Here is a 23,319-nt window from a genome sequence, read left to right on the forward strand (position 1 = left end):
TTGATGTAGTGTACTATCCTCTTGGCTTCCCCTTGCTGTAGTGTACTAGCCTCTTGGCTTCCCCTTGCTGTAGTGTACTAGCCTCTTGGCTTCCCCTTGCTGTAGTGTACTATCCTCTTGGATTCTCCTTGCTTTAGTGTACTAGCCTCTTGGCTTCCCCTTGCTGTAGTGTACTATCCTCTTGGCTTCCCCTTGATGTAGTGTACTATCCATCCACCTTGCAAGCCTCACTCATCCGTGCTTAATTTCCCCATCATGTCCTGACCTGCATGTAGGACCAACCAAATAATCCACAACTTTATCTTGCTCTAATAGCTTGCACTGTCTCTCTGCATTGGCTGAAACAACAAACGAATACTTCCAGGTTTCCTAACAGCAGTCATGGATATCTGCTTTGTGTCTCCAGTCAGTACATAGATAAATGTCTCTTTCTCTCCAGTTGATATGAATGGCTGGGTGTTGGTTGGTTTCTATTGCTGTGCTAATGTAATGAGGTCCATTCTTCCCCCCTCAGTAACCCACATTGACTGACTGTCTATCTGTCTTCTCTACCTCCATCCATTCAAAGACTCTGGTCCATTAACTGACTGTGTGCTGTATCACTGTATCACTCCAACCTGCAGTACTCTCTATTCCATGTCAATGTTTCTGATGCTTCTCCCTTTTCTCTTTTCCTGTCTGTCTTTCCGAACCCCCACCCCAACTCTCTTGGCTTGGCTGTCTTTCCATCATTGAATTCTCTCCATTCCTCTCCTTTTGTTGTCTTCAACTCTCTCTCTTTGCTCCTTACCTCAATTTTCACTTTTAACCTCTTCTCCTCTCCATCGTCTCTTCATACACCTCTTCACCACCTCCTGTTTCCCTTCTCACACACTGTCCCACTATTCCCTCTCTCTCCCTATGTCCTGATTCCCTCCTATCTCTCCCTATGTCCTGATTCCCTCCTCTATCTCTCCCTATGTCCTGATTCCCCTCCTCTGATTCCCTCCTCTCTCTCCCTATGTCCTGATTCCCTCCTCTATCTCTCCCTCCTCTATCTTTCCCTATCTCCTGATTCCCTCTCGTTCCTCTCCTTTTTGTTCTCCCACTAATTCCTCCTAACTTTAACTTCCACCTTTCCATCCTACTTTCATCCTCTTTTCCATCTGTCTCTGTCCCTCCTCTTCCCATCTTCCTCTCCTCCGCCTCTCCACCCCTTCTCTGGCCCGCTCCTATCCTTCTCTCCTCCGCCCCTGTCTCTCCCCCCCGATGTAGCCGGATATTGTGGATGTGAAGAAGGGTGCTCAGATAGTGAAATGTGCCAGTCTTCGGAGAGTAAAGCAGTGAGGCATGCAGACAGAGTGGCAGAGTGACGCGTCCCCGCAGGTACGGGACCGACTGACCCAATGAGACCCCTCTCACCTGGGATAGGGCTCCTCCAGTTAATCCTGCCTCTCTGTCTGGATTAAATAGACCTGATAATGTTGTTACAGTAATTCAGTATTAATTTTAGTACTGCAGTGGGGAGTGACATTTGATGTGGATTAGCTTTGAACTAATACGGTATCATTTGCATTCGATGCCACTACTGTGCATTATTATATTACAGTATGACTGTGGTGTGGTATCCATTTAGTAGATTCACATTTAATGTTGACTATAGATCTGTGCAGGCAACGTAGGTACAAGTCCCGACTCAGCCTTTCCCGCCTATGGCCTTGAACTTTCCTCCCTTTGTCTCTTAATTGCCCATCTCCCCCTGTCTACAGCACTTCCAAAAATTATATCAGAAAGTAACATAGAACTTTATAAGATATTATATTAGTGTGTAGAGTTTTGTTGTAGATGAGTATCGGTGTGTCATATACAGTTGGATCATGGATGTACAGCACATTTGTTGTCCTAATGTCTTCGGAGAGACTAAACTACAGCTGAATTTGTGCTCAGTGTGTGTAGACTGTGTTAGAGTGGGTATTCAGCAGGGTGTGAAGGTCAGTTCAATGTGTGTCAGTGTGTGGGGGTGTAGTACTAATAGAGTACATGTCTGACTGGATTTGATAAGAAAAATACAGTAGGCCTAGCTACATGCAGTATTTTTCTCCCTATGTTTATGTTAGCGCTGACTGTTGTGCCTATTACAGATGGCATGGCATGTAGTTCTAGAATGGCAAAGGGTGCTGGGGATCCAGAATGTTTTCAAAGGTCAAAGTTGACAGGCTAGTTGTTCTTTCAAATGAAAACAATCTGGAGCACCTGTGTTTATGGGTGTGTGAATATGTGTGTAAAAGCTTGACTTGCTTTGTGCATGCGTGTGTGTCACCCAGACGAGAAACATGTCCCATGAATTTGCACTCTGAGGAATGCAGTAGCTTTCCTCCGATTGCTGACATTTCCGACCAGAGACGGCACACTATTAAATGTCACCTACTACACTAAGTTTCACTTTGGTCAGTAAGACAGAAAAACATACATTATAAACAGACTAATCACATACTTGACTTACAATGCACAACACTCTCATAAAGCAGGAGAAATAGAGCCCCCTATAGCCATAGATACGGTGCCTTCCACATTTTGTTGTGTTACAGCCTGAATTTAAAATGGATTACATTGAGATTTTATCACTGGTCTACACACAATACCCCATAATGTCAATGTGGAATTCTGTTTTTCAAATTGTTTATTTTAATCAATTAAAAATGAAAAGCTGAAATGTCAATAAGTATTCAACCCCTTTGTTATGCCAAGTCTAAATCAGTTCAGAAGTAAAAATGTGCTTAACAAGTCACAAAATAAGTTTCATGGACTCACTCCGTGTGCAATAATAGTGTTTAACATCTCTGTACCCCACACATAATTATCTGTAAGGTCTCTCAGTCGAGCAGTGAAAAACAGATTCAACCACAAAGACCAGGGAGGTTTTCCAATGCCACGCAAAGTAGGGCACCGATTGGTAGATGGGTAAAAAATTAAAAATAATTAGACATTGAAAACCCCTTTGAGCATGAGTAATTTTAATTACACTTTGAATGGTGTATCAATACACCCAGTCACAACAAAGTTACAGACGTCCTTCCTAACTCAGTTGCCAGAGAGGAAGGAAACCACTCAGGGATTTCACTATGAGGCCAATAGTGACTTTAAAACAGTTACAGAGTTTCATGGCTGTGATAGGAGAAAACTGAGGATGGATCAACAACATTGTAGTTACTCCACAATACTAACCTAATTGACAGAGTGAAAAGAATGAAGCCTGTACATAATACAACTATTCCAAAACATGCATCCTGTTTGCAACAAGGCACTAAAATAATACTGCTAAAAATGTGGCAAAGCAATTCACTTTTTGCACTCAACAAAACAAAAAGTGTTATGTTTGCTGCAAATCCAATGCAGCACGTTACTAAGTGCCACTCTCCATATTTCCAAGTATAGCGGTGGTTGCATCATGTTATGGGTATGCTTGTGATCGCTAAGGACTGGGGAGGTTTTCAGGATAAAAATAAATGGAATGGCGCTAAACACAGGCACAATCCTGGAGGAAAACCTGGTTCAGTCTGCTTTCCACCAGACACTGGGAGATTAATGAATCTTTCAGCAAGACAATAACCTAAAACACAAGGCCAAATCTACAATGGAGTTGCTTACCAAGAAGACAGTGTATGTTCCTGAGTGGTCAAGTTACAGTTTTGAATTAAAATCGTCTTGAAAATCTATGGCAAGATTTAAATGGTTGTCTAGCAATGATCAACAACCAATTTGATGGAGCTTGAATAATTTTGAAAAGAATAATGGGCAAATATTGTATAATCCAGGTGTGCAAAGCTCTTAGAGACTTACCCAGAAAGACTCACAGCTGTAATCGCTGCCAAAAGTGATTCTAAAATTGTATTGAATAAAAATGTGTGAATATATACAGTATGTAAATTAGATATTTCTGTATTTCATTTTCAATACATTTGCACAAAATTTCTAAGAACATGTTTACACTTTAACATTATTGGGTATTAAGTGAGAAAATAATAAGTCAAGGGGTATGAATACTTGCTGAAGGCATTGTATATATGACTCTGGTGTCCGGAGTCCCCTATTTCCAAGCTTGAAAGGAAGGTTGGGGTAAATTGCCTCTTTATGCAAGCTCTGACAAGCTCCGACCTAGCTACTGTTAGAAACCCTAATATGTGAATGCTTCCAACCACAAACGCCGCCATAGATTTTAGCTAACCCGGTATTGCCGATACTCTCTTTGTTCTTGATTACAGAAAACAGTTATATTACAAATGTCCAGTTGCAGATGGTTCTACAAACAGTAGAGAAAACTGCATACCGAAAAAAACATAACTGTTTGGTCTGATTCTCCTCACACTGATGGGAAGCTTGTCCTTGAGCCATATGAACCTTTGTTTCTCTTTCCCTCCAGGAGTTGAACCCCACACCAAAACAACCCTACTTAGACACATGACCGGCAGCAGGAGACAGGGGGAAGAGTGCACATGAAGAGGAGTGTAATAATGGAGATAAAAGAAGAGAGATCTGAATGACAAAACACCAACTTCATAATAACGACAACCACAACGGCTACGCCGATGATCAGCACGCACCGGAGAAGGAAATGGATTTACTTGTAGTTTTCGTACTTTTTTTTTTTTTAAGAAACAATAAAAAAAAACATTAACTACTAGGCTAGAAGCATGATTTCGTATAAAACAAAAACCAAACAGAGACAACAAAAAAACTAGCAACCAAAATGTGCTTCCTGTTATATGTATCAGCATGAATGACTGCTGGCGCATGGCCTGTCTTTAACTACAGTACTAGGGGTTATGGGAGGGGGGGGGACCACTCCCATGTGGGATGGGAGGTCATGATGAGGTGTAGGGAAAGGTGAATATGTCATACATCCCTTTCCTGAAGAAAAAGGGCAGTGTTTGTTTGTGAAACTTCTGAAAAGGGAGTCTGTTAAATACTCTGAATTATCTCTAGGCAAAGGTTTGCTCCCCTCTCCCTGTCACACTAATCAAACTCTTCTAGCAAACAAACAAACATCACCACAGGCTAGTTTCAGCCTTATGTCCCACTGTCCCACTCCAGTAGCCTACACTTAGGATTTTGGTGTTGTACATACTATATGCACTTAAATGATACGTGACTGAGTGTTACGTGTGTTTTATGTCACAAAAACCTTATGCGATGCTGATGATGATGCTGCTGTTTCAGATCTGTCCTGGTTTTCTTGTTTGGTTAACTCTATGTGCATATTCTATATATCTTGATCTGTGTGGACATAAGAACAAACAAAACAATCTTTGTGTCATTCTGCCTGTTTTATCTGTCAGTTTTTGTTTGTCTGGTTATTTGTTATTTTGTGATTTTCATGTGCTCCCTCCCTTTGCTCCCTTCATCTCACCTACAGGGCATTATTGGCTTCAGAAACATTTCATAGTTCTTTGTGTTTTAGGAAGAGGAGTTTCTGTGTTGACTTGCATCCCCAACCCCATAACCAACCTACCCCAGAGTGGTTTGTGTGTTTCCAAGGTGAAAGTTATTGGAGTAAATGCTGGTGCGATTATTAGGACTTTGAACAGGCCTTTCCCCTACCCTACAGTATGTGTACAGCTATAGTCTAGTTTGTCTGGTGGATCCTGTCACCACCATCTCCTGTATGCAGCCCACTTCAGGCATCTATACACCCCATCCTCCCTACACCTCTCCCTGCACTCCCCCGTCCCTCTCAATGTGGATGTAGCAGTCCTGTCCTGTCCCTATCGATGTGGATGTAGTAGTCCTGTCCTCTACCAGCAGGGGTCAGGGTTTCATAATAATTAATGTAGCATCTCCCCTCTGTTGTGTCTGTCCAACAGCGACAGTGTTTCTGTCTGATATCACAGGATATATCCAAGAAAGAGTTTACAGATCATCTCAGCACCTACCCATCATTCGATAAGGGTAAATGAGTTACTTGACCACCATAGGCAATAATGTAGCTTTGGTTAAGCTGGTTACAGGTGAGAGTCAGCCAGAGAGAGGAACGTAGCTACTGAGATTTGTAAGTGTTGGGATTGTAAGTGTTGTTTGTATTGTTGGCAACTCTCAGAAGTGTAGCGAAGACAGCCAGCCACCAATCACTGTGATAAAAAACTGTAATATTGACCCCACAACTGTGAGCCCACACAAACCCACCCCAAACCTTGCTCCTGTCCTCTCACCCCTCTCTTCATGTCTGTACAACCCTACCCTGTTTCCCATCAGAAATGTATTGTTGGATGTTTGTTTAAAGGAAATCAATAACTTTGGTTGAAGGAGTAGGTCTTTGTGTGTGTGTGTGTGTGTGTGTGTGTGCACTATGATCCCCTTGATCACTCACTACTTTGACTTTAGATGTACTGTCTGATCAGGAGCTATGCCAGAACCCGAGTAACCCACTTGCTATCCACTTGACCTGAATGGAACAGAAAGAGTTTTGGTTGTGTAAAGTAGACCAAGGAGACATGTTAGTGGACTGAGTAAATGGTTATGGGTTGTTGGAGAGTTCTCTTAATCCAAATGTTTTTCTCCCAGTCCCAACAGTGTTTATTTTTTTGTGTGTGATTGTGTGTGTTTGAAGGTTGGGGGGGCAAGGAATCTAATTTCATACCAGCCATTCCCTGAGTTTTATGCAAGCTGTCAAATGTCTCATTTTCAAACTCATCAAGGGAATGTAGCAACACTGAAAAACAGCTAAAAGTGTCCACTCATTGTTGATTTAAGCCTTAATGACATTCATATTTTACTTTAAGGAAACATTTGAATGTTGTGTGCGTGAGTGCATGTGATGAGTCCTCTGATTGTAAGTACAATTGAGACTGACACAGTACAACAGCATTTAGTTTCGACAAATGACAGTGCAGGGTTGAAGGAGGTAAATCGGCATGGGTGTGAAAGTGATATGACACTACTGGTGGACATAACACAGGCTCTCCAGTCCCTAACCTTATTCATACAAAACATGGTCACAGTAATGTTACCTCAGTACATTATACCATCCTACATCATATTAGATGTATAGATCATCTTGGCACTGTACCGTAACTGATCTAATACATTACATTTCTCATATCGAAGGAAAATGTGTCACAAACACTCCAGCGAGTATATGAATCAACACTCTGCAATAATAATAATACCTATACATGTAAATGAATCTCCAGTCCAGGTCCATGCTTTATCCGCCTCTGTAGCCACAGATAATGAATGTAAGGTGTTGCTCTGTAGATGTTAGTTGAGTAGGAAGGCTAGATGTCAGGCTGTTTGAGTCTATCTACAGAACTCAGGATCTGTTGTTTATCAAAGAAACTGTATAAAACTGAACACTCTTATATATGCATACATATTCATAAGTCAATACCCATCCATGCATGATCAGAACAAGAGAATGAGCAAGAGAAAGAGAACAGATCTTCAGCTCAGGATTTTGTATTGAGACATTTTATCATTAACTATCCCTCCCTCTGCCGGGGGGGGGGGGCAGGGAAAGCAGACTGGGCTATGTGGATCTATGGGAGAAGAGCGTTAGACAACTCTCTGAGAATACATGGGGACTTCATTTGCTAGGTTTTTTTTAGATGGCAAGCATTTTTCCTCAACACCGCCCACCCCCATTCCATCCCTGCTCCCTATAACCAAAAAGAGATTGAGCCAGTTCTAAGGCTTCCTTCCACACAGTGACAGGTTGAGCGGAGGAGTCAATGAGAGGGAGGAGTGGATAGGACTTTAGACTTATTCAAAGTTATAGTGAAAATATCATGAACTGAAGGACTATGGAGGTGACGACATAAACCAAGTTCATGCAAAAAAATATTAACTGTTGCAAAAACTAGAGAACACATATACTCCTTTAGAATGTATTGAAGACATTATTAACGCAATAGCATATTACTCAATACTTAGGAATGCAACTGCGCACATGCACAGAAAATGTTTTTAATATAAATGAATATATATATAATATATGAAAATATATATTTACTTAGAATGCTATGCACCCTTGTCAACAGGATTATAGTAATGTTATGGATGTACTTTTGGCATCATAGCTACCAAGAGACTGTTGAGTTATGGGTAATGCCTGAAACCTGGGAAAAAATAGGGGTCTTGTGGGTATTTTAACTTGTTTTGTTTGCTTTTTTTATTGTTATGAAGAGGTCAAATATGGAAAACGTATATAAATGTACAATCCTTTTAATCAAATGGAATCCGATGACATCTATAGATAATCTACCCTGTACACCAGCTCAAATCATTTACAAAATTAATAAAGAAACGAAATGTCCCTGTGTTTGTGTGTGTGTGAGTTTGTATGAGATTAGTATTATTTTACCTGTTGAATGTATGTGAACAATATTAATACAGTTCACCTGATGGCCAGAGGCCTATAGCTTGTTTTTTTTTCAATGGCTCTAAAGTTTTCACAGTTGGGGTATTCTTTCACAGAAGGATGACATAATGGTAGGGAGCCGATCTGGCAATGAGAAATTGGTTGTATTATTATGAAAGTTGTATTATGAAAGTCCTGGAGCATTATGTCACCTTTACTCAAAAGCCATGCATTGCATCCGTCATCATATGACTATAATGTTTCTAACATTTTCAAGAACACAGACACATTGATTAACAGTATCATATTATTACACCGCATTGATTGATGCCTAAATCAGTTTGGCTCACTTGCTATTTTCCAATTTGGACATTTGTCGATATACTGTGTCTAAGAAGCAACACCATCCAACAGTGGGGGGCGATATAATATCAATGAGTGCGTGCTGAGGGTGAGTTTGGAAGAACGTGTGCGAAAGTCCTTTAATAAATAAAGAACCTGGCCTCTGCTATAGGTTTGCGTGTTGGAATGTGTGACTAGTTAACATTATTTGTACTTATTATTTTATGAAAAGTAGCTAGTTTGCTATTGACCCACAACAAAAGTTGAATGTCCAGGATCTTTACGTTGTTTAATTTGTAGATATTAGAAAACGGCCCTGTGTTTGGAAAATGTCTTCGGTCTGTCAGGAAACCACTACTAACTAGCAAGTCCATTCCGACCAGATGGGTGACTATAAACGACGCGGCGCACATGCCCCACGACTACTCCACAACTCCCGGAGGAACTCCGTTCACCATAACTCCTGGAGGTAACAGTAGCTAGCCTTTATATGTGTGTTATGCCATATGTAACTCAACGGGAAATTATTAGATTGCTAGCCTAATTACTATGCGTTCGAGCTATGCAGGTGCCCCGAACACAACCTCGATGGGTTGTCAAATCTCTAGATAAAGGACAAGGCTAGCAGTCAAATTTCTCTAGCATAATGTTTGCGGTGCAGTATTGTACACTGACAAAGGCATTAACTTCAGCCTGCAACATGCTCATGTCTTAGTGACTTTGTTTTGTTTCTGATAGCGTGCCATTGTTTGCATCCGCTTGTTAACTATAAAGCGTATATAGTGTCACTTTTCGTATATAGTGTAACTTTACGTTGTTTAATTTGTACCACCACCATCATCATGTACCAGCTGGTGTGACTTGATATCAGTAGGAATCTTGCTTCAATCAGCTGTCTCGGCTAATAACTGGAAGTAGTGGTAACTTATAGACAACTGCAACATAGCTACGAGAGATCGTCACTTGGCTTAATTATTTAGCTACACAAATGTTAGTTTGGTAGTAGTTACAGCAGGGTTTCCCAAACTCCGCCCCTAGCACTAGGCATATGATTCAAATAACCAACTCATCGTCAAGCGTTGCTTATTTCAACCCCTGGTTTATAGCATGGCAACAATAGATTGATTGTTTTGTTAAACCTTTATTTAACTAGGCAAGTCCAGTTAAGAACAAATTATTACAATGACAGCCTACTGGGAACAGAAAACTGCATTGTTTAGTGGCAGAACAACTGATTTTTACCTTGTCAGCTCGGGGATTCGATCTTGCAACCTTTTGGTTACTAGTCCAACTCTCTAAACACTAGGCTACCTGCCTTCCCAGCAAATTACCGAAGTGATTATGCAATGGAAATCACAGGTTTTCCTTTTTTTAATTGAGTTAAATGAAAACAGACAGGGCAGGGAAATGGGTATGATTACCTATAATGATTACCGCAAATTAGACCTAATTGACAACATGGACTTGTCAGCTTTTTCCTAGATCAGAGTTTAAGTGTGCACTATGTAGGTTCAATTCATATTCTGTTTTATGACAGGCGTCTGCAACATTTAATCCGTTCAAGGATTTGGGGCTTTTATTAGGATCCCCATTAGCTGTTGCAAAAGCCACAGCAATTCTTCCTTGGGTCCACATATAACATAACAATACAGAACAATAATAGACAAGAACAGAGATGCATACGTTTAAAAATATATCATGTGTTGACCGAACACTACATACATAACCAGTTAACATTTACATACAAGTGTAATGAAGTCAGATAGGGGAGAGGTGTTACTTTATTAGTTTTTTTTAAACAATTTTTGGTGTTCACTTGGGCTGTCTGAGATGGAAGGGAGTTCCATGCAATCATGGCTCTAAAAAGTACTTTACCTGAATTTGTTCTGGACCTGGGGGCTGTGAAAAGACCCCTAGTGGAGAAAGTTAATTTTGGGGGGAATTTTCATATTAATGTTTCCTATAAAAACAAGAAGCGATGCAGTCACTCTCCTCAACTTATAACCAAGAGAGGCTGTAATGCATAGTAGTGCTAAATGCTAATAAAACCAAAAGTATTTTGTTCTCTCGGTCTTGTAATATTGACCGTGAGAACCTGCATATTTGCACATTAAAGAGAGCCTAAATTGAGTAAAAATACTTGGGTATTTTGATTGACAATAAGCTCTCGTAAAACACACATTGGAAAGTATCCCTCTGATTACAGTGAAGAGCAAGACTGGCTGCTCTGTTCTGGACCAGCTGCAGCTTTCTTAGGTCGTTCTTTGCAGCACCTGACCATATGACTGGGCAATAATAAAGATAACATAGAACTAGAGCCTGCATCTCTTTATCACGGACAGACTTCTCTCCATCTTTACAACCATTGAGTTGTAATTGAACCATTATGCTTTAACCAAGACAGTTTACAATCTATGGTAACACCAAGTAGTTTAGTCTAATCATCTTGATCAACAGCCACATTATTCATTATCAGATTCAGCTGAGGTCTGTCTATAACTTAAGGAATGCTTTGCATCAAATACAATGGTTTTAGTTTGAGAGATGTTTAGGACTAGTCACCCATTCTAAAACGGAACAACTCTTTGTTTAGGGTTGCAATTATTTCATTATCTGCGTTTTCTGGCGTGTATAATGTTGAATCATTCGCATACATTGACACAGGCTTTACTTAAGGCTATGGCATTAGTACAAATAGAAAACAGTAAATGCCCAAGAGAGCTGCGACATACCAACATCAACTTTTTTAAATCTTTTTTTTTACATAGGCAAGTCAGGCAAGAACAAATTCTTATTTACAATGAAAGCCTACTGGGAACAGTGGGTTCACTGCCTTGTTTAGGGGCAGAACAATTGATTTTTACCTTGTCAGCTTGGGATTCGATCCAGCAACCTTTCGGTTACTGGCCCAACGCTCTAACCACTAGGCTTACCTGCCACCCCACTTGTTGTGTTCATAGGATGCATTATATGCACATGCATGTGTGGTTACATTTGTGCAACAACTGACATGAGTTATTTCATATCGTGTGAAGCAGGTATAGCAAGCAGGTAGAGACTAGAGTGCATTGCAAAGTAAAAGTATCTGACATTTTAAGTAGTCCCAGAGAACATATTTGTTGCATGATTAATGCATGGATTGCATGCCATTGTAAATTTAGTTATGAATATGTAGGCTAGGACACTGTTGCCTGTCATGCTTTTTAAAGCGTTTCCACACGGACAAGTCTAAACAGAATCCTCTTGACATCCCAACTCTGATGTAACCCTATTGAAATTGACATTTTCAAACGGCTATGGTTTAGGTTAGGGACGATTCAAGGATCCAGGAAAGCACTAAATGATTCCACACAAGGCCTTTCACTTCCTCCCTCTTCACTTGGTCACAGCTGAAGTGTTGTTGGTGGCGTTCAACACTGATTCAGAGATGATTAATGCACTAGCAGAACCTGCCAGATCATGTTGCAGTTTCTTATCTTTCAGCAGCAGCTGTTTTGAACCCTCTGTCACAAGATGCCATTAACAAATGAGACACATAGAGTTTCCTAGAACTTAAATGCATTGAATGATATGTAAAATATGCAATAACAAGCAAGATATGAGGGATAAAAATGTTCCTACTAATTTCCTGAATAATAGCGCAGGTACAGCCAACTAGCGCAGGTACAGCCAACTAGCGCAGGTACAGCCAACTAGCTCAAAAAATAAATACAGTTACATTTTTGGGATATTATTTTTGACAATGTATCGTTTTGACAATACCGCAATATTATTTTTTGAGCTATAGTTGGCTGTACCTGCGCTAGTTGGCTGTACCTGCACCAAAACCACAGTATTTTTCCTTCAAAGCTTGTTATCCAAATAGGGAGACAATTTGTTTTCAGAACTTTTATTTCCATGACTGATAAACACTTGTTTTCCCATGTCTCTCTCTTGTCCCTCTGCAGCAGACATATGGTGAGCAATTTGTTTGGAACATCAAATCGCAATAAAATCACAGTATAGAATTACATATAGAATTGTGAGAATCACTATACTGTGATTTTATTGTGTGTGTGTGTGTGTGTGTGTGTGTGTGTGTGTGTGTGTGTGTGTGTGTTAATTTGTTTTACTTTTATTTAGACATGGATCACCATTGAGACCAGGGTCTCATTCTCAAGGAAGCCTTGTGAACATGAATCCACAATTCAATACAACAAGATTAATCAAAACAAACACAACTATCACATACTATCTCCCTCAAAATGGCTCTAAACTGTCCAATGGAGACCAGCGAGTCAAGTCCCCAGCTCAGTGGAGACCCATGGGTCCTCCAGAACCAGACAGTCCAGAGAGCGGGGCTGAAAGTTGCTGGATCTCCAATTAATACGTGAGCCGAGGTAGTTGGGGATTCTGAAGAACCCTTTTAAATACAAAAAGTAGGCAATGGTGAGCCCTTCTGGTAGTCAGACTCCCAGCCAACAGAACTATACAAAATGCAGTGATGTGTATGAAAATTGTCCCCAGTGATAAAACACAGTGCTGAGTGATAGACTGAGTCTAGAGGTTTTAAAACAGGCTGCCACATGTATGTAGACTATATCACCATAATCAAGTACTGGGAGAAGCGTTGCTCAAGCAATCTTCCTCCTACTTTCCAAAGTGAGGCAGGATTTATTACTAGAAAAGAAACCAATCTTATTTCTCTTTTTTTTGTTGTCAGTTTTTCAATGTGTGTATTAAGAGCTTATTTTGATTGGGGAACTTGCTCAATTTAGGCTCCCTTTAATGTGCAAATATGCAGGTCCTCACGGTCAATATTATGAGACGGAGAGAGCAAAATACATTTGGTTTTATTAGCATTTAGCACTAGTTTAAAATCAGTAAGCAATTTTTGAATTGAGTCAACAAAGTTGAAGGTCATGAATGGCCTGCTGTACTGAGGTCACGGGGGTAAATAACTGTATGATCCGTGTAGAGATGAATGTTACAGGTTTTAACAGACAAATATTATTTATATAAATAGCGAAGAGAGCAGGGCCCAAAATCAACCCATGTGGCACACCTTTCGTAATATTGAAGAAACTACATTTTGATACCGTTAGATAGGAAACTTGCAATTGGTTCAATAACTATTTCAGACAACCTTTGAACAAGTAAGAAATGGTTAACTGTGTCAAACGCCTTTGACAAGTCAAAATATAAGTCAGCGCAATGACTTTTTTATGATCTAAACAATATAGCACATCATCTAAGATAATTGTAGCCACTGAAACAGTGCTATGTCCAGGTCTAAAACCAGATGGGTGCTCATTAAGAACAGAATGAGAAGTTAAAACCGTTCTAGGCTGAGAGTTGGCCAGGGACTTTGTCAAGGCAAGATGGCTTGGAAATTGGACAGTAGGTATCCAATTCAGAAGGATCTCTGCCTTTGTGTAGGTGGAAGACTTGTGCCCCTTTCCAGATCTTACGGGTAACCACAGAATAAATTGTCAAGTTAAAACTATAGGTTAATGATTCTGCAATAAGTGGGGCAGAAAGCTGCAGCAAAAGGGGATCAAGCCCCAGTGGATTATTTTACATCGCTCTTCAATAAGGCACTTAGTACATCATAGACCTCAAATGGTTGAAATAAATTAGGAATTGGCACCTAGGTATTGTAATATCATATCCTGAGGTCCCTTGCAATTCCCACCCCTAATTCCCTATAGAGTGCACAACTTTTGACCAGGGCCCATATATAGGGAATAGGGCTCAGTTTCTTGCTCTAATATTAGTCCAAGGTTAACAGGAGGGGTAATGCACGGAGGGCTCCCACGGGTTACTCCTCTGCCTTTTTTGCTGAGGTTTGTCCTTTTAGGCCACTCATCAGTAACGTGGGAAATTCTGGCACAGAAAGCAGCTGGCCGATTATATGTAGGCTAGCTTGCCTTGAACCACCCTTTGGTGAGCAGATATCAGTGACTGACTACCCTGTGGACAGTACAGCACAGAGGACAGTACAAACAGAACCATTTTGCACCATATATATTATATGCAATCCCTGCATTTGATTCATTTGTTGATGCCATTAGTTGTAGTTTTTTTCAGACATACACATGCATATCAAATCATTGGGGTGGTATGTTGATTTATGCACTTGTAGATTATTAAAAGTACACACATTTTTAATTATCATTTATGTAGCGCTTTCACTTCACACACGTTCTCAGTGTTCCAAAATATCCAGACACCTGTTGTGAAAAGTATGAAAGAGTATATGATGTGTGAGGTTTCACTGCAGGGAGGGTTCAACCAAATAGGACTGCGGAACAGGATGAGTGCTATGGAGGGATTGTGCTCCTGTTTGATCCATAACATTTGCATCACTATTTAAGGAACATTTCTACCCCTACCCTCCTCTTTCACCTTAGGTACAAGAATTATCTACGACCGGCAGTTCCTGCTGGAGTGCCGCACTTCCCCGCTGGCCAGGACTCCCCCGTACTCTCTCCCTGACATTCCAGGGGTCACCAGCCCACCCTCAAAACACATCACCAATGTAAAGGCCCATAACGGAGAACCACTGAACAACAACATCGTGGCACCTGCTGACAAGAGTGCTGGTAAGAACGTGATCCAGTCAGGCAGGAAAACAATTTACTCGTATCTCAGCTGTTACTGTGCCAACAACATAGGAAATCAATTTGTTTTATGGAAAATGTTATTTAATGAGAGAAAATGTTCAGATTTACTGGAAGCTCAATGTTTGGATAATTTTCAGGTTTCAATATTTGCCCCTTATGAAAGTATTGCCTGTCAGACTCTTCAAATAGGCTATTATATAGGTTCAGTAGGAAATAAATGAACACATGTGTTTTTGTTTGTGAAGGGGATGATGCACAGTTTGAAATGGACATCTAACTGGTGGTGAAATGAGCATTCTAGAGGGATGTGAAACAACTGCACATACTACCATGATGCTAAAGAAGAGGCCCAGCCAATCCCCTGTCCAGACTCGCTACAATATTGTCACCCTGTGTTTACAGATGTGTCCATTAGTTGCTGTGTGTTAACTTTCAATATCAGTGGTGTTGTTACTGTGAAAACTGCTCAAAGGTAGCCTGTTGCCTTTCTCTTGTGAACCCAGCAACAACACTGAAAAAGACTGCCCCAGAGGAGTGGTGTGGAGGTAACGATTCAATACAATTGTTTTCATTCTTTAAAATTATTTTGACACTCAAATCATCCTAATCATGGGCTAACCACCCTTCACCTCTCTTCAAATACTGCCTTCAAAAAAACTTTACATTTTTACAGATAGTCATACAAAGGAATGTTTTTGTCACCTTAAGTTTTGAGACAAAATAAATACATTTTCACATGGTATGTAAAGAATAATAAATAAAGCAAAGAGAACATATATTTGGTAGTAGACTTGTTTCCTAAAAAGTAACCCGTGTGAATAGAATGGGTATGTGTATTCCAGAATCACAGGATAGCTTCTGTCAAACCCTCGGGCACTCTCTGTGATCTGGCAAGTGTCATTAGTCTCATGGTAAATGGGTTGCTGACTGCAATACATGTTCCCCTACAGGAAAACCCCTTGGTATCTGACAGGAAAAAATGAATGACCCACAAATGGTTATTCCACTGGTAATATAATGTAACAGTAAAATAAAAGACATCGTTACTATGAGTTCTAAATTACAATTCCAGCTTTTCCTGAAACGTTTCATTTTAAATGTACATGAAGCCATTAGATAATTTTACCTCTAGTCAATGTTAAATTTAGCTCGAACTCAAAACGCACTACAATGTTTGAATTTGATGTCACTGTTCACATCCATCAGAAGCTATCGGCACCGCAGCTACACATCCACTGGCACGCTTCCATTCTTCTGTGAAGCAAAGCGGTAAATGTCCTGTGTTTGTAGTGTTGCAGGAGTTACATCTGTGGAATTCTTCAGGAAGTTCCCTCCTGCAACTGATAACATTCCAGAACCAGCAGCCTGGAAAGCAGTAATCAATACACACCATGATGTCCTTCCTCTCATCCAAAAGCCACACTGTCTGTATGCACGTTATAAGCTGTAGGCCTATATGGTTGATTTTAGAAATGCAGTTTATTTCTGATCTTTTTTCACTAATTGGTCTTTTGACCAATCAAATCAGCTCTGGAACAGGTCTAATGTGAAAAGATCTGATGTGATTGGTCAAAAGATCAATTTAGTGGGGGAAAAAATCGGAATTGGGCTGCCTGTCTAAACGCAGCCTATGATTCATATTGGCTGTAAATGGAAGAACTTGAACAACAAGACCTATGATTATTTTAAAAGTAGGTTTGTCTTTTTTTTAAACATCCATTATATGCTTTAGAGGTGATACATTCATGACTTCGTTATTTAGAGAATTAAATTAAATGGGTACTTACATATTCTGATAAATCCCAATGTAAATTGGGACATTTAGCCTTCAAGCGACTGTGATATTACCTGTCTGTGAGACCCTGTCAAACTAGTTATTTAGCAGTAAGTCGGGTATCGGGTCCAGTCAGAACAAAGCAAGAATGACACACCACACCACAAGGCCCTGCAGACGTTTTTCAAATTGTAATCTAGCACTTAATTCTGCCTAGCCACTAGGAGTGTCAACCAGATGCCCTACTTGCCAAGCAGGAACCAAGGTATGTTCCTCTGTCAGAATTCAATAATGCATAACATCCTATGCACTGTCAATCTTTTTTTTTCTCTGTGGGAATCTGTACCAATAAAAGTAAGGGTGCTATGCATAGGACATTGTGAAACAACATTTAGGATACATAAAGTGTTTCATCAATATTAGCCCACTTGACTATCTGAACAATGGACTGACCACCAGGGTTATGTGTGTGTGTGGTGGGGAACAGAAGGGGGTTGTTCATGAGGGTTCAGTGTTTTGTGAAAATCGACACGTACTAGAGAAGCTGTGACACCTGGCTCCTTGTCACTAACGGGAAACCCACTGGGCCAGTTCCCCATGCCCTGCCGTGGTGTCTGAACAAACACTCAAGGGTCCAACCCCAGGCCCCATAATGACCACTGCCATAGGAGGACCCAATGACCATGACAGACTTTTGTCACCCCAACAGATCAGCCTGTTTAAATTGCTTTACTCTTGATCAGCATGGATTGTCATGGAGGCAACAGTGATTATTCATCTGGGCTGAACACTGAGCTTTAGTTATTAGTTAATGCGGCTTTGATAATAGCTTTGAATTCAGATTTGACCTCTTGACTGTCTGTGATCACACTTTTTTTTTGGCTGTACTTGCATAAATTACATTAACAGCTTAGTTTTGGAACGCAACCTGCCTCTTAGTTGGTGCACGGGTTAAAACTGTATCTGAGGGCAGTGTCTTTCCTTTTGCTAAGAGAGAGACTTAGGATAGGTGTAATTTCAGGGCAGGGGAGTGTGAAGATGTGGAACGACACTTTGCACTTTACCACTCCTCCTGGCCATGCACACAGTAGCTTCACTAACACCACTCTGCTCTTGTTAGGGGGTCTATATTCCCCCATTCCTGTCACTCTTGCTTCCTGGCACCCCTAAAATAAACAACTGTTCTTTTCTTTCCACCATTCCCCACCCCTGTCTTGACCCATTCCTAGTCATTGCTCTGTTCATTTCCTCCCTACACCCGTTGCTTTGAACACAATCAACTAGGAAATTGCTTGGCTGGGCCTTTTTACAAGGGGCACTGATGTCTCCCCATAATCTGTGCAGTAATACTATAAACATATATGTGGATTTCAGGTGAGGATGGTAAAGCAGTTCACAAGTAACTGGTCTGAAAAGCCATAAACACCCTTGTCTTGTTCAGTTCATGACAGTTTAAGAACATATTAGGCTTGTTGGGGGCCATCCTATTCTCAAGTACACTGTAAAAAAAACAACAGTTGTATCTACATACAATATCAATATTAGATATATATATTAGATATTAACATTGTTTAGGCTTACCACTTATTTTTCTTAGCACAAAACTACCTCGAGATTTCCGTTCGTTTGTATAGGTTACCTTCAGATGAGTACTAGTGATACTTGTGGGGGTCATGGAGCAAAATTAAGAACATCATCTTGTTCGTGAGAGGCTTCGCTAGTGTTCAAAATAGTTTGTAGGCAAAACCGTTCAGACATTTTTGTTACAAGACCGATTTTTGGCTCGGCCACCTTCCACCGCAGATGCGGAAGACCGACATGGAGGGATGTGGAGGGTTGATTGAGTTTTTTTATTTTTTTTAACCTTTTATTTAACTAGGCAAGTCAGTTAATAAGAACAAATTCTTATTTTCAATGACCGCTTACACCAGCCAAACCTGGACGATGCTTGGCCAATTGTGCACCACCCTATGGGACTCCTAATCACGGCCGGATGTGATAAAGCCTGGATCTGAACCAGGGACTGTAGTGACGACGCCTCTTGCACTGAGATGCAGTGCCTTAGACCGCTGCAGCCCATGCAAAAAAAAAACTAAAGCTTAAACTGACGGATTTTGATGGGGATTTTTTTGTTAGTGAGGCATGGATGCATCAATAGAATATCAATCATGCTCCACAACAAGCTGCTTGAAGCTGCAATATCTCACTTTTTGATAAACCCGACCAAATTCACGTAGAAATCTGAGTTATCAATCTGTCATTCGCATTGAAAGCAAGGATGAGAAGCAGTAGATCCATTCTGTGTGTACTATTTCTATGCCTCCTGTTCTTAAGTTTCCTTTTTGTGTCTAACTTTCGGGTTTTGTACACCGGCTTCAAACAGCTGAAAATACATTTTTGGTTATAGAAAATGTATTCAGTGGTTTAGATGGTACAAATATTCTCTACACTCCGAATGTTTCTTTGTCACAAAATTTGGCAAACTACTCGATTTTTAGCAACCAGAAAATGGCAGAGCAATTTCTGCATATTGCACCTTTTAACACTAATATAGAAATGTACATTTGATTCAAGTTGTATGCATGTTCTAAGAGAAAAGTAAAATAAATCAGTCAAAACAATTTGAATTACCCACAATCCTCTAAACGGAGCCAAGTGGCAAGTTGTTGCAAGAACTTAAAATTATTAAATGGAGCTAAATATTACAATTTTGTCAATTAAATCACTTAATACCGTTTGGGAACATGAAATTAACAAATCATTGAAAGGACTTGCATTCAATTTTATTAAATATAAGTGGTTATTTTTTTGGTAAATTTAAATTCACCCCAGAATAGATTTTTGGCAGTCAAAAATACAGGCCAATACAATACTGAAATGTCCTACATTTCTCACTTAAGTGGATTAAATCAATAAATGTCACACTTCGATGAACAGAATAAAATGCTTTAATATATATTTTTTTCAATGTACAAAAATATCTTTAATAAATGAGTGACAAAGTAATCATAACAAGATACCATTTTGGCAGAATATTCCTTTATAAACTTCTTAAATACCGCCGATTATAAATGCATACAGCCAAAGTACGACCCAAAAAGTGAAGTCTTTCTTCTTGAAATATTCAAATAAATAACAGTACATCTTTATCATAAAGTAAATACATTGGCTCAATTTAAGGACGCATCTAAGATGCAATGCTGTTTCAGATAAGAACACCTGATATGATATGATGACTGTATAAGATATAGTAAGTATCAAAGAAATTGATCTTCCATGTTACAGACCACAAACAGCCTGAAGTATAAATTGAATCAGATGGACACCTTCAATAATAGTCATTTCATGATGCACAACATGCCATTCTAAGTGAAGCGTTTTAAATAAGTGGTATTTTTGGTTACAGGGTGAGGTGACATGGCTGGTGTATCAGTGACAGCCACACTCCTCCACGATCATGTCCTCATGATGCCGTAACACCAGGTCTTCATCACCATAGTACAGCATGGACAGCGGGCTGAGGCGCGTAGGCACGCAGGAGGGACACCCCACACGATCCGGATGGTACAGTCTCAACAGACTCTGAAAAAGAAAATAAGCATATTTTACGGAAAGCTGCACTAAGCATAAATGCATAGGAACTTAAACGTTTCCATTTGGTTTAGGTATGTTTTTGTTTTCATTTCTTACCTTCATGTATGCATGGTTGGTGGGACTGAAGGATTCATCCACCGGAGTAGGGCACTCGCCCTCGCAACGGAACGCGTTGTAGCGCTTTGGATACACAATCCACTCGTTCCAGCCGATCTGGTCGAAATCTACCCACATGTCCACCTTCCGACATAGTGGGCGTTGGACGGCTTCAGCCAGTGACCCAGTAGCATTCGCTGCAATTCCGCCAGCCATCCGCACTCTCTCCATTCGGTTTCTCTTGTGGCGTCGCCCTTGAGCTTCATCGCTGACTTGGTCCAAAATTGCGTATTTGGAGTGCTCCACAGTACGGATGAGAGTGGGTGCGCTCTCGCCATCCCGAGGCAGGTTGTGCTTGGAGAAGACAACCATCATAACCCGTTCGGCTGTCGGATGGTGAACCTTCCTTCGCCTGTGCGTAAAATGTTTAATGTAGGGCATGTCGATCTCTCCATCTACCCCACTCCCGTGATCTTCCTCCATCACATCTCCAACTCTTGCTTCTTGACTCTCCGTCACTGCGTCTCCCTGGTGCAACCAATATTTGAGCAGAGCTGTTACATTGAAAACGTTCAATGGAGACTTGGTGTCACTGGGCGATGCGCCAAAGCTGCCCAAAAGAAGGCGCTCATCGCGGCACATTTCAGTGTCAGAATCGCAGTCCTGCTTTCGCGAGTGATAAATGTCCAATGTGACGCGCTTGGAGGCGGAGAAAGCTGGTAGTCTGACCCGAAGCTCTGACAGCTGGACATCGTCAGTCGCAGAGATGGAGGACATGTCGAAAGTGACGGTCCATTTCTCACCCACTTGATGGCAACCTGGAAGAAACGAACAAAGTCAGTAAACCAGCTGAATACAGTCAGTGTACCATCAACAAAACGTACGTATACGTCACCACAAACTAGCCAAACCACTCGGCCTAGCCTACTAGACAAACGTCAAAGCTTTGGAGGGAGTGGGAGGAGAGGGCAGCAGAGGGTGAGAGCAGGATGTGTATTGAACCCCCTTTTGTATAGCGGTCTGAGGGGCTAATACACACACACACACCCGCTCACATAAAAAAGCCTTTAAAGTCGAATAAGCATTGTGACACTTCTGGGTTGTAAAGAGGGAAGATCTGATAAACGCAGATAACACACCCTACAACCAAAGTGGCTGGCAGTGATGGAGAGGACATGTGTGAAGAGATCTAACCTGGCTCGGACGCTTGCTTGAACTACAAGCCAACACACATTATCGTAAACTACAATACACACGTCAAACTAAGTATTATTGGTCCAAAAAGTGACAAGTTAAAGACGTGTCAAACTGAATGGCCAGTTCAAATGTTTGAAACGCAAATTCAAAATGCTAAACCAACGAAACAAAATAAGAATAACCTGAAAGTGTTTCCAATAGAGCGTAACACGTTTTAATATGCCTAACACAAACTAAAACCAATACCCACCTTTTGCTATGAGACTGATGACTGAGTCAGAATGCCGCAGTAAGTGGCTGGCATCGGCTGCGCTGACGGTGTTGACAGCCGTGGACTGTGAGGAGTCTGCAGCCTTGAAGGAGCGGTACAGCTGCATCATGTAGAGAGGGTACCTGCTGGGATGGTACGAATTTAGATTTCCTAAACTGGACTCGGGTGCGCTCTTGTGATACCGGGAATGGTGCGACAGTTTCTCCGAACTGCCAAGCCTGAAAAAGCAGATGAGGAGCGCGCAAAGGACGAGCCATGCCAAGCATTCCATTTTTGACAGAAGCGGTGTTTCCACTGTAGCGTTAAGTCACGTTGAAAAGTAAAGAGAAGATGGCATCAACTAGTCAGCCTCCTTCTAGCTTGTCTTGGTTTGAAATGATGCTGTGAGCAGACAGAAGTCCAGACAGGGCATTTATAGTGGACAGCTGCCCTTTGACTCCAGCCATCTTAACAACTCTCTGATTGATCCCCAGTGCACATCAGAGGGACGACAACAAGACAGCATTTAGCCAAGGTCATTGTCTGTCGAAACTATCCAGACATTTACATTCATTAGGTCGTAGGACTATACTCCTAGTTGATGGATGATCCTAGCTGTTAGAACCCCTTTTGATTTCACACTTTAAAAAACAGTAATATCAGTTAAAACATTTCAAACTATTTTCATTAGACAAGCCATGTGGAGATTAAGATTCCACTAATAGACACACATCGTTTTTATTAACCAGTTATGTATACCATTGCTTGTTTCTAAATAGTCATTACTATTGAATAGTTCATTAAAGTTCCCTGCATCATTCTTGCCGCCTTTTTTAAAACATTAAACAAAAGTCAATTGAAAATGTTCATGAAAAACTCGCATGACCAAAGATTCTTGACAGTAGTAAAACAATTATTTATCGGTTTTCTGCCTATCAATATTATTAAATCGAAACCTATTGACGTACTTACATTAGGTAGTAAAAGCCATGCAATTGATGCTTTCCAAAGTATCGGATCCATTGATCGTGGGAAAATATTAACTGATTGGAATTTAATACCTGAAAACGTATATCTTTTGAAATTGGCGGAGGCCTACATTAGTTTTAGTTGAATTATTAAATTCTCC

General features: G+C 40.6%; 3 protein-coding genes across 19 annotated transcripts in view; 2 read left to right on the top strand and 1 right to left on the bottom strand.

Moving 5' to 3' along the window:
- LOC110536085 (ankyrin-1) overlaps positions 1 to 8,291 on the top strand; it is a 190,857-nt gene extending 182,566 nt beyond the window's left edge. For 14 of the 17 annotated variants that reach the window (XM_036935944.1, XM_036935935.1, XM_036935936.1 and 11 more), the window contains 2 exons: positions 1,255 to 1,365; positions 4,400 to 8,291. In XM_036935944.1, the coding sequence (XP_036791839.1) occupies positions 1,255 to 1,326 (72 nt within the window). In that variant the 3' untranslated portion in view covers positions 1,327 to 1,365; positions 4,400 to 8,291. The remainder of the gene's footprint in view (positions 1 to 1,254; positions 1,366 to 4,399) is intronic. The other 3 variants (XM_036935945.1, XM_036935938.1, XM_036935952.1) reach the window with 1 other exon arrangement.
- A 471-nt stretch (positions 8,292 to 8,762) lies between these two features.
- Positions 8,763 to 16,325, top strand: LOC110536086 (eukaryotic translation initiation factor 4E-binding protein 2). The gene is given in 4 exon segments (XM_021621630.2): positions 8,763 to 9,030; positions 9,032 to 9,143; positions 15,067 to 15,258; positions 15,525 to 16,325. Coding segments are annotated over 4 exon segments (363 nt in total). The 5' UTR covers positions 8,763 to 9,003; the 3' UTR covers positions 15,557 to 16,325.
- Positions 16,326 to 19,991: 3,666 nt separating this feature from the next.
- LOC110536087 (nodal homolog) lies at positions 19,992 to 23,230 on the bottom strand. The gene is made up of 3 exons (XM_021621632.2): positions 22,191 to 23,230; positions 20,744 to 21,561; positions 19,992 to 20,635 (listed from the first exon to the last, which is right to left on the bottom strand). The coding sequence occupies exons 1-3, from the start codon at positions 22,480 to 22,482 to the stop codon at positions 20,483 to 20,485; spliced, it is 1,263 nt and encodes a 420-aa protein (XP_021477307.2). The 5' UTR covers positions 22,483 to 23,230; the 3' UTR covers positions 19,992 to 20,482.
- Between the last annotated feature and the right edge of the window lie 89 nt (positions 23,231 to 23,319).

The sequence above is a fragment of the Oncorhynchus mykiss genome, chromosome 11 (assembly GCF_013265735.2).
Source record: "Oncorhynchus mykiss isolate Arlee chromosome 11, USDA_OmykA_1.1, whole genome shotgun sequence".
NCBI lineage: Eukaryota > Metazoa > Chordata > Actinopteri > Salmoniformes > Salmonidae > Oncorhynchus > Oncorhynchus mykiss.

What these genes read in the sequence shown, in the direction of transcription:
- LOC110536087 (XM_021621632.2), bottom strand. Translation starts at nt 22,482, where the DNA reads ATGGAATGCTTGGCATGGCTCGTCCTTTGCGCGCTCCTCATCTGCTTT. An exon ending in CATCAGTCTCATAGCAAAAG is followed by an intron (nt 21,562 to 22,190) that starts GTGGGTATTGGT and finishes CGTTTCTTCCAG; the next exon opens with GTTGCCATCAAGTGGGTGAG. An exon ending in CCAACCATGCATACATGAAG is followed by an intron (nt 20,636 to 20,743) that starts GTAAGAAATGAA and finishes TTTCTTTTTCAG; the next exon opens with AGTCTGTTGAGACTGTACCA.